We start from the raw sequence: 12,433 nt of genomic DNA on the forward strand, positions 1-12,433 counted from the left end.
TCACAACTGTGGGCTTTTTTTTTTCCCTCCAAGAGGGATGCTGTCTAGCTCCACCTTCTCTACTATATCTAGCAAGTGCGGAGCGGTGGCTTTCAAAGAATGCCACCCAATGACTCAGCCCGATGTGGGAAGGGTTGTGCCTCCAAACGTTCGCCTTTGCGTAGTCACAAATCACTGAGTACTTGTATTTTATTATTTTTTTTACATTTTGAAGTGATGTTTTTATTTTTACCTTACTGAATAAATTTGCCATGGACTAGCAAGTACTTTCAAAGCGGAGAAGGAGCTGCACACACTCTCCCTCCCTTTCATGGGCTCGTGCACGGAGGCCGCCATTTCTCAGACCCAGTGCTGCAACCCACAGCCCACGACCTACAAAGGAGAAAGGAACAATCCTCCTCTTTGAGTGCCCCTGCCCCGGGTGGTTGGACTTTCCAGGACCATCGGACAGTGTGGACCTGAGGCCAGGCAGCCAGCTACAAGGGAGTCTAGGGCAGAGAGTGTGTGGGTGGGGCTGGACATGCCTCGCAGGTCTCTGTTGAAATCATGAAGTCTTCGGATCTCGCCTTCCAGTTTGTTTCGCATCGCCTTGTCCAGCGATTCTCGCTTGGTAGTAGACTTGACCAGGCTCTCATAGGCTTCTGAAATCCTCTGAAGCTCTTTTTCAAACTGAAAGAAAGAAGTGGCATGAAAGTCGGATTCCTGGCATGCCCACGGGTGCCTCTGTGACACTGATTCTTTAGCATTCCGAGTGCGAAGGCTCTGTCTTGGGTGCAGTCTGCCTGCCCCTCCAGTCGCACACCTCCCCAAATGCGTAATCGGTTCCGCTCCCCCTCTGCCCTCTAAGGGCCACGTTAGGACCCTGTAAACAGCAGGTTCACAAGGCTGGCTGGACTGCCTAATGTCACCTTGTAGAAGTTTCTCTGGACACTTACCAGGAAGGGGTGAATGTAAACGTAAGTTCAACCTCCTATATTTTGTATGGCAATTTGCAACTATTTTTCTTCTTCTCACTTTAGGTAAGGGAAAAGTATTCACGTACAGAAAAACTAAAGGGCCACAGCTAGAACCCACATTTCCAGGCTACAAGTGCAGTGGTCTTCCAGAGCCCCTCCTACCCGGCCCCAAAGGAACATCAAATCCACGCAAGGAGAGGCATCATCACTCAGCATGTTGACCCCTTTGTCTGTGAACTGACCCGCGTAAGGACAAAGGACTCGGATCTAATCACATACAAATGCACCACAGGAAACCTCTTTATGTGAAGGAATTGAAAGATATGGGGTTAAAACCATTCTTTTTCCATTTTTCAAGAAGTCAAGAGGTGTGCCTTTAATCTCGGGCGCAGGTAAATCTATAACAAGTAGCCATACCTGCTCTAACAGGAGTTTCCTCTAACAGCATGCTTTCCAGGTAGGTGTCAACAACCCCCATTTTATTGCTGTGTGACATGCACGCAGGAGAAGGGAACACGGAACCTTGATGAACTGCTGCTCCGAGTCAGAAGAAGCAGAGGCCCAGTGGGGAGGGCTGAAGCACTAGCGCCCCTCACTGGGCACCAAGAGACCTGCATTGTGTTTTCGGTCCCTTCACACGAGACCTGTGTCACCATGAGCCAGGCAAGGCACCCTAACTGCCGGTACCTCAGCTGCTCCGATCAGAAAGTCCCTGCTGGGACCCCTGTAAATAATGCACGTCCTGACATAACAGACATCTCTCGCACATTTTCGATGTGTCCTTGTGCCAAGGATACAGAAATTAGTAAGATAATTCCCGGTCTTTGGGAGCTCAGTCTAGTGTTGGCCTCTCCCCAGGCACGTGCACTTCTCCAAAGCAATGGGAACCGGGGGGTGGTGGTTCTGTAATGCTCTGACAGCCTAGCGATAAAGTCATTAATTCTGCAGGGGTGAGAAATGGTTTCTTTAAAAAAGATATCAGAGAAAATGCCGCTTAAAATGAGTCTTGAAGGATGCACAGGGTTTGCCCAAGCAAAAAAGGCCAAATGGCTTTGGCGTTGTGGAGAGAAGACAGGGTGTGAGCCACAGCACAGGGCCACAAGAGAAAGTGCATGTCTCTGACATGACAGGTAGTCCAGGGATGAGAGCCAGATGAGGGCGGGAGCTAGTCCCGAAGGAAGGACTTCAGGGGTGAGGGGGAATTACAGGGGTAAGGAGGGTTGGGGAACAGAGGGGTATCTAAGCAGCTGGGCAGCATGACCTTATCTGAGACTTTATAGAGATACAAAAGGCAGAGGGGGTGGGGGGGACGTAGGGGGTGGGGGAGAGTGTAGGGAGAGGAAACAGGAGAAAACAAGTCCAGGTAAGAAGCTAACGTAAATAGTTCAATGACAGATGACAAGGGTAGGGAACTATGACAACTGAAAAGACAAATTCCAATGACACTGAGGAGTGGAGTCAACAGGGCACAGGGAGTGGTTGGGATGGCAAAGGAGAAGGAAATCAAAGACAACGTAGACATTCGGATCTGGGAAGACAGAGTAGTAAGACTTAACCAAAGTAAGTGATTCTAAGAGAAACGGGCTTAGCAAAGCCAAGGAAAGCGGCCTGGTTTGGGAGGCACCGACCTCCCTGCAGAACAGCAGGCAAGGATTTCCAGGTAGCAGGTAGAGATGCAGGTCTGGGGGCCTGGAGAGCGGCTCGCTCGCTGGGTCCCGATGACAGCTGATGTCATACAGTGGGGACGACTTAGGGAGATTGACAGAAGACGACAGGGCCAAGGAGGGGGCGTCAACCCTGTGCAGTACGTGGGGCAGAGGAGCCACTGGACAAGAATGAAGCTGGGGGTGCCACAATCTTACGAAGAGAGAATGCGGTTACAATGGAGCCGAGAAGACACGTCCGAGAAGAGGCCAGTGAAGAGGTGTGGAGAGCATCAGGGCTTCTGTGGGATGGAGGAGCCAAATACCAAGGCCCCTCTGGGCACCGTGTTATTCTCCCAAAGGCCTCCGGCTACCAGAGTCGATTCTCTCAGAGTCCCCTCATTTCAATAGGCCTTTCTGTTTCTTCCCAAGATCTCCTGAGCTGTTGGGAATATGGCAGCCAGAGAAGGGCACATCCTGACTCCTGTTCCTAGCCCTCCCCCAAATCATGTTCCTTCCTTTTAATTTTGTGTGCAGAAGAGTTGGCTTTGAAACATATCACCATTTCTATGCTAATTTCATCTATAAAAGATGGCCTTTGTTTTCAGACAGATGGGCATGCCTCAGGGACCGTCCCCTTGAGGGCCAGAGGGCATCACCTAGTGCTGGGAAGCCTAGGGCAGCATAGACCCTGAGGGGGGCATCCCCCCTGAGGTGCTCAGTGCTTCAAGTCCAGGACAACGAAGAAGTCAAGCCAGAAACTGTCCTCAGCTACACCGGCCACTGGAACTTCGCTCCGGCTGATTTCACGGACTTCCATCTGCAGGATTCATCTGACTGGAATTCGGCTGTGCACGTGTACTTTACATCCCCGATTTGACGTCAGCTCCTCGAGTGCAGAAAATAAGCCCTTACCGCCCTAAAACTCTGCCCTGCCCACGACAAAAATACAGACTGATCCATTAATCTTTACATGTTGTAAGTTTCCAAAGACAGACTTGGGCACTGATGAACCATACCCGATCGTGGATTCTTTCCTTTCACTGAAAGAGCTGCCCTCTGCATACTATAAAAGGAAGCTAACTGCGGGATCCCTGTGACAGCATGGTTTGCTATCTTAAATACTAAAACAATGAAGAACTGGGATACGGTTAACTTGACTATAGCTACCAAGTGAGAAAGGGTAAGGGTTTCAGTTCAGTACAAGGTATTTCCTGATGGAGACGTTAGTCTCCTTCAGTGTGGTGAGGGAGGACAGAGCTATGACTCAATGTAGGAAGTTGAAGAGATGCAGCTTTTGATTCCACATAAGGGATTATTTCCTAACTACGTTTTCCAGAAGGACGCCCGGTAGGGAGCTTCTCTCCTCTGTAGGCATTCAAGTAAAAAATGAGAGCTCTCCTTTCAGGCACATGAAGCAAGGATTCCTCAAGAGTGGGAAGCTAGACTAGAATCATTTTAAGAATTTTAAGTCTAAAGCTCTATGATTTGACTGCACACTCCTTCAGAACAGGAACCACATACCCACTGTGTCCAGAACATCTGAATCCCCCTGATATTTGTTAAAGATAAAGGGAAGGTTGGACAGGCTATACAAACACCTGGGCTAGTGATGGTCCAAGTACGATCCTCTGAACACAGCCCTGGGTTTGCCTTCACAGCGCCTATTTTCCCTTCCAGCTGGATGTCAGGAAGCTCTTAGGCCAAGCCGCAGAGCCCCTGAAAGCACACAGAGAGACGCTTGCCGCAGGAACAGAACTATGAGCAGAGTGAGAAGCCCGGAGAAAATCTCAGCCACTCCAAGCTCTAGATACTGGTGTTTCCCTGTGCCCCTTCATGTGCACAGTCCAGAGACCCACAGGACAAAGACTGGCCTTCCGTCCAAGCGGCAGACGGCCCAGTCAAAGCCACCGCTACTGCGCTGACAAAAGAGGGTCTCCCCTAAAGCAAGCCTGGGGGAGCCATAAATACCTGGCCCTTTCCCTTCAAATGCCCATCTGTGCCCTGACGGCTTCTGAGGCCAACCCTCTCAACAGCCCACAGTCTAGTCCTGCTAGAAACTCTGTCCATTAACTAGGTTTCAGGGAAACTGGGAGGAAAGAGAAGCAAAATGAGCGACCCAGAGGAAAAACTAAAAACAGCCACTCCTTCTGGGGGTCCTCAACCATCATTCCAACACCAACAGCGATAATCACCACCTTGCACCTCTCTGGAAACAGGGGCTTCCTATCTAGGCCGCGCTCCGGCAGCCTCTGCGTTTAGTTGTTCTTCCCTGCTGTGTTCCTGGCACGGGATGCAGAGGGTAAGCCCTGTAATTAAAAATTCATCTATTTCTGGTTTTGCCTTTACCATGAATCTCTGCGAGCGCTCTCAACGCTGTGAGGGCCCCGGGATGGATGTTCCTGTCGGCACAGGGCGCCCACATCCTCCGGCACAGTTCGTGTCTCCACCCAAAGCTGGGTCATCCTCACTGCCAAGTGAGGTCGTCACCTCATCTGACAGTCCTCTCCCCAGGCCTGCCGACACACAGCCGAGCAGTGCGGCCGATGCGGAGGCAACACCTGGGGCAAGGCCGACCTCGGGGACACAAGCCACGAAATGTTAAGGTGCAGATTGCAGGCAGCCCTTGTGTCTCTCAGTCCCAGTTGTTGACAACAGCTGGGGAACTCGTGATGAATCCGGCAAGTATCCACCAAAATCTGGGTGTTCAAACTGGCAATTCCAGTTTGACATATGGCTGATTAAGGGCACGTAATAATTATAGAACCATTTACAATATTCAAGGGACTGAAGGAGTTTTGAGTTCCAGAAAGGAAACAGCTTTTGATTTTTCCTTTCTTGGTCATCAGAATCCTTTTGGCTGCAAAGTTTAATAATCACCCCCTGTGCAGGGAAACTGAGTCACCGGGAGATTGATTTTGTTTTCCAAAACAGAAATGTGCGCTGACATCAAGAAAGAGATGTGCGTGGGGCACCCGGGTGGCTCAGTCGGTTGAGCGTCCGACTCTTGATTTTGGCTCAGGTCATGACGCCAGGGTCATGGGATTGAGCCCTGCTGAAGGTTCTCTTTCTCTGTCTCCCTCCCTCTGCCCCTCTGCCTCTCTCTCTCTCTCTCTCTAAATCTCTAAAGTAAATTAAAAAAAAAAAAAAACCCCACAAAGATCTTCACGCAAAAAGACCCAGAACTAAACTGCCCTCAGCTGGGTCTGCATAACTCCCGGACATGTCTGCCATAGGGCTTCGTTGGGGAGAAGAATTAGTTATTTCCCAGGAGGGGCTGAGTAGCTCCTTCCCAGTGTTCGACTGCACCCGGAAGGAAGCTGCCCCAGGACGTGTCAGACACAAGTTTGGGCCTGAGCAGTGACTTACAACCAAGGCCACGAGACAGCATGCTGGTTTCCCAGCTTTTACCGTCCGAGCAGGGTGGGAGTGAGGCCGCCACCTTCAGGCAGCCCATTTGTTTTTGGCTCTCATCTTCTCCCTCCAGGAAAGGCATCCAGAGCTCTCTGGACCAAGTCTGGTCTTGACTCCAGGGAGCTCCAGACCTCTTCAGTGGAAGCTCTGCACAAACGTGCTGGGGCAGATTCTGTCTGTGAACATATGCACCATCAAACCCACTGCTCCCCACTGGGTACCGCCAGGAAATCAGAGGCGCCCACTACTCTGAAAACCGGACCAGCGACAAAGACTCCGCCTTACCTGAGAGGTGAACGCTAAATGGGCCAACCGGGAGCATTAACTGACATATGGAACCAAACGGCAAGGCTCCTGCAGTCAGGCAGGGTTTATATTCCTACCTTTTCTATTTATAAAAGCCCCTGATTGTCCAGGACAGAGCCAGGGACTCAGACTCTTACAAGATCACTTCTACCACACATGCCCTCTCGCCTCCAGAAAGGAAGCTAGTGCCCTGTGGCTCTGCTACCCTAAAACATCCTATTGCCCTTTGCCCCCTCACCTCTTCTGTTCTACCACAAGCATTTCTGGTGCTGACACATGGGGGTGGGCGGTCACCATGAAATCACTGCCTACCACAGTTCATCTTGCATAAAGTCTTCCTGACTGTGGCTCTCGGCATAAAGCCCTAAGAATGAAGGTGGCCACACCCTCTAATATTCCCGATGTCCTCCTGGGGAAATACTACCCACCTCTGAGTCCCAGGTCCAGGGCCACCCTCACTGTACCTTCTATAACCACCTGACACCCTACAGCAGGTGTTAGCTTAGGCAACCCTCCCCCTTTTGGACGGTAAGCTCCTCCAAGGCAGGGCCTGTGTCCTCTTTATTCGTCTCCGTAAAGCTTTGCACAGTGCCTGGAATACACGGGGGTCGCTGCTGGCCAGTGAGTCAAGCAGCGGGGAAACAACTCTGTCCCTTCCCCTCTCCTTCCCTCCGGAAGTCACCTACCTTATGGAGCTTGTCCGCATTGTCGTAGTAACCCTGAAGCTCCTGGTGCAGCACGCGGTTCTCCTCGGTCAGGATCTCCACCATCTGCTGGGCTCGCTCCACGATGGCGAACGCGTCCGGCCCGAGCTGCTGGCTGGGGGAGGCGGCGGGCGGGGGCTGCGGGGCCGCCAGGGTCATGGGCAGCGCGAGCGGCACTGACACGGAGTGCAGCGGCCCGCCGGCGGAGGGGTTCTGGGAGGACATCGGGCTGTGCGGCTGCACTGTCGACGGGAAAGGGAGCTGGCAGGGGCGGCTGCAAGGGAAGTGGACACCGGTCATCACACCCGAGAAACAGGGGAGCAGGGGGGATGGGGTGGGGGGGGGAGTCACAAAAGGACGCGTCCTAGCGACTGGCCTGGGCTACCAGAGGCCATCAGCGCACATCTGGGTGCTGGCGCCAGTAGAGCAGGTTGGGTCCTTCACCCACAGGCATTTAATGCGTTCTCCCTCTAATCAGCACTGTTTTGGTCGTGGCGGACACAAGGTCCCTGCTCTCGTGAGGCTTACATGTTCGGGGACATGCTGATCGGCCAGGTATAGCAGAGTAATGTGACTGTGAGTGGCTACGTGCCTAGTTCGTACAGAGAGGTCAGGGAGGGAGACGTGGGTGCTTGCGTTGAAGTCTGAGTGACAGCTAAGAAGGACCCTGGGGAAAGGAGGAGGAAAAGGAGTCTCCCAGGTAGGGGAATCAGCTAGGGCAACGGGCCCAGGTCAGGATTTAGCACAGGCACCAATGAGTACGAAAGAGAGCGCACACGCAAATACCGAGTAGAGTCTGCAAGTAGTGTGAGATACGACCAGAGCCACGAGCAAAGGCCTTTGTCAGCCAAGGCCAGCCCTTGGTGTAGACCGCGGCCGCAGAGGAGCTGCCCCACTGACTGGTCTGCAGATGGGACGCAGTGGCAAAATGCATGAAGGGCGCCCGCAGGGAGGCCTGAGCGTGGTCTAGGTGAGAACCGTGAAGTCTCACAGGGCAGCAGCGGCAGAGAAATCATGGATAGATTTGGAATATGGCTGGATAAATCATGGACAGGGAGAGAGAGGTGAGGAAAATTTAAAAATTACTCCTGGGGGTGCCTGGGCGGCGCAGTCGGTTAAGCATCTGGCTCTTAATTTCTGCTCAGGTCATGATCTCACAGTTCGTAGGTTCGAGCCCCGCATTGGACTCCTGGCTGACAGCATGCAGCTTGCTTGGGACTCTCTCTCTCTCTCTGCCTCCGCCCCTGCCCCTCTCATGCTGTCTCTCTCTCTCAACATAAATAAAGGTTAAACAACATTACTCCTAGATTTGGGGCTTTACCATGGACAGAGGTACCATCCAGTGAAATGGACAAGTCTTGGGGAAGGGACAAATCTTTTGTTTTGATTTGCCAGGGTGAGGAGGTCTGGGGATCTTAGCCACGTAATAAAGATGGTTCCAAGCCCAGGCACTAGCTTATCTGAAATCTTGGGGGGCGCCTGGGTGGTGCAGTCGGTTAAGCGTCCGACTTCAGCCAGGTCACGATCTCGCGGTCCGTGAGTTCGAGCCCCGCGTCGGGCTCTGGGCTGATGGCTCAGAGCCTGGAGCCTGTTTCCGATTCTGTCTTCTTCTCTCTCTGCCCCTCCCCCGTTCATGCTCTGTCTCTCTCTGTCGCAAAAATAAATAAATGTTGAAAAAAAAAAAAAAAAAAAAGAAATCTTGGGCTGCCCTCTCTGACTTCATTCCCTAACAATCCCTCCTCACTTCCCTGTTCCGTAAGAATCATCGCATTTTCTCTCAGCCTAAGCCAAGGGCTCCTACCAACAACTCACGCAGGTATTAGCACCAAAGGCAGTCATGGTGGCCAGTTCTCCAACTACGGCTGTCTCTCTTCTGCAGACTCGGGAAGACAAGTTTTCTTGTTGACCTCCCTAACCTTTAGGATTCAGTCTGGGAACTGGAGTGAGCAGAATGGTCAGCAACCCTAAACCACCCACATTCTGTATCACAGGGCAGAGCCCTCTGGAGATCCCGCTACTTTCCAATCCTTGACACTCAGCCCCTGCCACCTCCCCTTATTCCTGGCCAGCCGGAGCCAAAGCCCCCCTTTTCCCCAGGAGACTGTGCGGCCTTCTATCTTCCTTTTAGGTATACTTGCTGGAATGTTTTTGGACCCTGTCAGGCTCCGTGCCGCTTATTTTGTAAGCGTATCGTACAGTCAGGAGCCCTCTGCATGCCGACTCCTGGCACCTAAATGTCAAACTCTAGAGGAAAATTTGAGAAGGGCCACCTTAGCCCTCCCTGCACGGATATGCAGACGTTCGTAAAGATGACCTCAGAAGAAATGCAGGAGAGCCCGACAACGTGACCTACCACAGGCCTCGCTTTGGTAACAAACACCAGAGCCTCGCACCTAGGCTCGGGAGGGATTGCCCAACTAGGTTTCCTTATGCCTTCAGTCAGGAAGCCCCTTCCATTTCCTGTTGAAATGGCTGGGATCTGAGTTCTGCAACGCCTGGTGGAGAACGATGGAGCTCATTCGGGTTCTTTACTCCTTAAGCGGGCTCCACCTTCCAGCCATCCTCAGAGTTCAGAAGGAGTGTTGTCATGAGGTGGGGGGGGGAGGGATGTAAACCAGTCCTCCTCCCTCCCTCTCCATACCTGTGACATAACTACCTGCCCGTCTCTTCAGAAATAAAACGCTTCGGCGTTTTGATGAATTTGTGCCCCTTCCACAATGAAGCGTGTATATGACTATGTGTCGTCCTGTGTGTATGAGGTCCAACTCCGTGGCAAGAGTGGAAAGGCTCTGAGTGTCATACTCCCTTCCTGCTTCATCCAAGGCAAGGGACACATGTGGCGTGTCTCCTTGGAGGTGAGGTGGGTACAGATGAACCTATCACCTGCTCTCCAAACCATGGGGCTTCCCTTTGACCCAGGCAGCTTCGGACTAGGGCTTCTATCTTTTAACATTTATTAAGCTCTGGGATTTGGGACTCACTATGGTCAATGGTAGGCTTATCTTCTCATCTTTCTCTGATATATAACAAAAAGGAAGTGTTTTCTGAATGCCAGCCTAAGTTACCCATGATGGTGACTAGTTACCTGAGTGGCAATGCAGGAAAAGGGTGTTTGCCAAAGTCAGGCGACAGAAAAGAACTTACTTTTTCAAAATGGTTACTCTTCTACTAAAGAGAACACTGGCCGCATAAATAACTCCGTTACACATTCGATAAACACCACATTACAATGGATGATGTGCAGGCAGGTCAGCAAACTTCTATTCATTGGCTCCACTACTCAGCCAACGCGTTGGTGGGCTCAACGATCTGTACAAGGCAGATGTGGGTTTAGTGTGAATGAGGGGGACACGGTGTTGGGACAGAACAGGAAAATGTCACATGAGATCATACTAAAAACCACCTACCCTTAGCTTACACAGATAATGTTGTTGATTGGCCGTGACCCTGGCAACGGGGACACAGAGAAAAGGGAAAAAGACAAGATGGGAACCAACAGTTAAATGAGAAACACCTGTGAACAGAATGCGATGCTACAGGGATTTGTGCGCCTCTTTCCCCTGCAGGTTGTGAAGTCAGAGAGCTAGCTTATTTGACACCATGTGTCTTGGGTTTCCTGGGACAATGCACAACTTAGCTCGATGCTAAAGGACTTAGGGAGCTAATAATATGTACAAAGCCCGGCACAAAGGAAGTACTGGTCAAACAGTTAGTCATAATCACCATTAACTATTATCACCTGAATCCCACAGCCCCTAATACAAATCCTCCCACCAAGCAATGCAAGCGTAAGTCCCAATAAATTTTTTTCTGTTATGGCTAATACTTATTAGCATTTTTTGCATTTATAACTGCCTTATAAAATAGGTATCAATGTCAGACTACTTAGATGAGAAAAACAAAGCGCAGGATGGTAACTTAGAAAATAGAACAGAGATAATAGGAACATAAAGAAGACCCAAGTCCAGGCTTTCGGTTTCCAGAGTCCATGCAGTTCACTATTTCCCTATACTGGCGAGAACAGGGAGGGAAGGCGGCCACCCTTTGGTTCTTTGCTCCTGGGTTCCCGTGGCCTTGTCGGAGCAACCACACGACGGGGTGTCCATGATCCACACCCTAACACCAAGCATCACAGCTTCTGTAGGCTCGAGCAGCCTTGGGGGAAGCAGGAAGGCTGGAAATCTGCCTCTGAGTTGTTCTCTTGGACTGTTCCTTACATTCAACATTATTAGCTTTCACGGGCTAATGTCCTGTCTACAGAGAGCATTCTACTAGCACTTATTGGAGGCCTAGGCTATCTGGGAGGCACCACGTTTCATCACCTTACCTAATGCTCACAAAAACTGAGGCCAGTACCACGAACCAGGTCCCGATCCTTTCTGAAGGAATGCAACGAACCTTGGAACGCCACAGGAAGTGACCTTTTTCCATCTGCCACCGAACCGACCAGTTACTTAAATATGTCTGAGCAAAGCTGAAAAAGCCTCTTGTCCCCAAGTCCACAGTGATGTATTTAAAAAAGAAAAAAAAAAAAAAAAGAATCATAGCATTTAAAGAGTCACATCTTGACAAAAGAAGGGTCATGTAAGGAAGCCTTGTAGACTGGTCCTCCATCATCAATGACTCTGGACCATGCTGCCCATAGCCTGACCCCAGAATTTGCTCCCCATTTCTTTCCTCCAAGCTTACAACATGCCTAAATCACAATCCTGACAACGTACAATCACTGGACTATATCATGTCTTTTGTTCTCCTGAATTTTTATTTAAATATATTATTATTTAATTTTTCATACATGAGCCTTTTCTCCCAAGTTTTTAGCATGTATCTTTTTTGAGGGTAGAAAATTATGACTTCTACTAAGTTGGTACTCCATACATTTGTGTCAACTGATTTAGCCCCTAAGCCCAAGAGCAAGTTGGGAGACCATATATGTTTGATGAGCTTTCAAATAATGGCTAAACCTTCAACATTACACTATTAAAGAGGAGACCTCTGGTGTTTAGATTGGCTCTGGATAATTGGTTCACGACAGAATCTCAAATCATGAGATTGCCAATATAATAAACAACATGGCTCCGTGTTATTGCCCTTCTTATGAATTTGGGGTCACAAAATGCAGCTCAAAATGGGAGCGACGATGTTATTTGGACTGCGGAAACAAGGTCACTGAGGGCATCTAATCAACAATCCATTTGTTCCTCTGTGCATACTGCAAACCTTCACAGACGAGCTTATGTAAACTTTTGTATTTGTTAACGCCTGTCCGTAAATGCACCACATTAGCATTTTACGTCAACTGCATCACTTAATTCTTACAATCTTGGGCATTCACTGATCTCATGCCATACATTATCCTACTTTTAAAGTATGCAACCTTCAGGATTCACAAAGCAGAGACTTCAAGGCC

The 12,433-nt window shown here is 50.2% G+C and overlaps 1 protein-coding gene across 14 annotated transcripts in view; it reads right to left on the reverse strand.

Annotated features, from left to right (window-relative positions):
- Positions 1–12,433, reverse strand: part of AMOTL1 (angiomotin like 1) — a 153,471-nt gene that overhangs the window by 43,803 nt on the left and 97,235 nt on the right. For all 14 annotated transcript variants that reach the window (XM_045483577.1, XM_045483587.1, XM_045483579.1 and 11 more), the window contains 2 exons: positions 7,006–7,297; positions 525–669 (listed from right to left, as the gene is read on the reverse strand). In XM_045483577.1, coding sequence (XP_045339533.1) covers positions 525–669; positions 7,006–7,297 — 437 coding nt within the window. The remainder of the gene's footprint in view (positions 1–524; positions 670–7,005; positions 7,298–12,433) is intronic.

The sequence above is a fragment of the Leopardus geoffroyi genome, chromosome D1, assembly GCF_018350155.1.
Source record: "Leopardus geoffroyi isolate Oge1 chromosome D1, O.geoffroyi_Oge1_pat1.0, whole genome shotgun sequence".
NCBI classification, from domain to species: Eukaryota; Metazoa; Chordata; class Mammalia; order Carnivora; family Felidae; genus Leopardus; species Leopardus geoffroyi.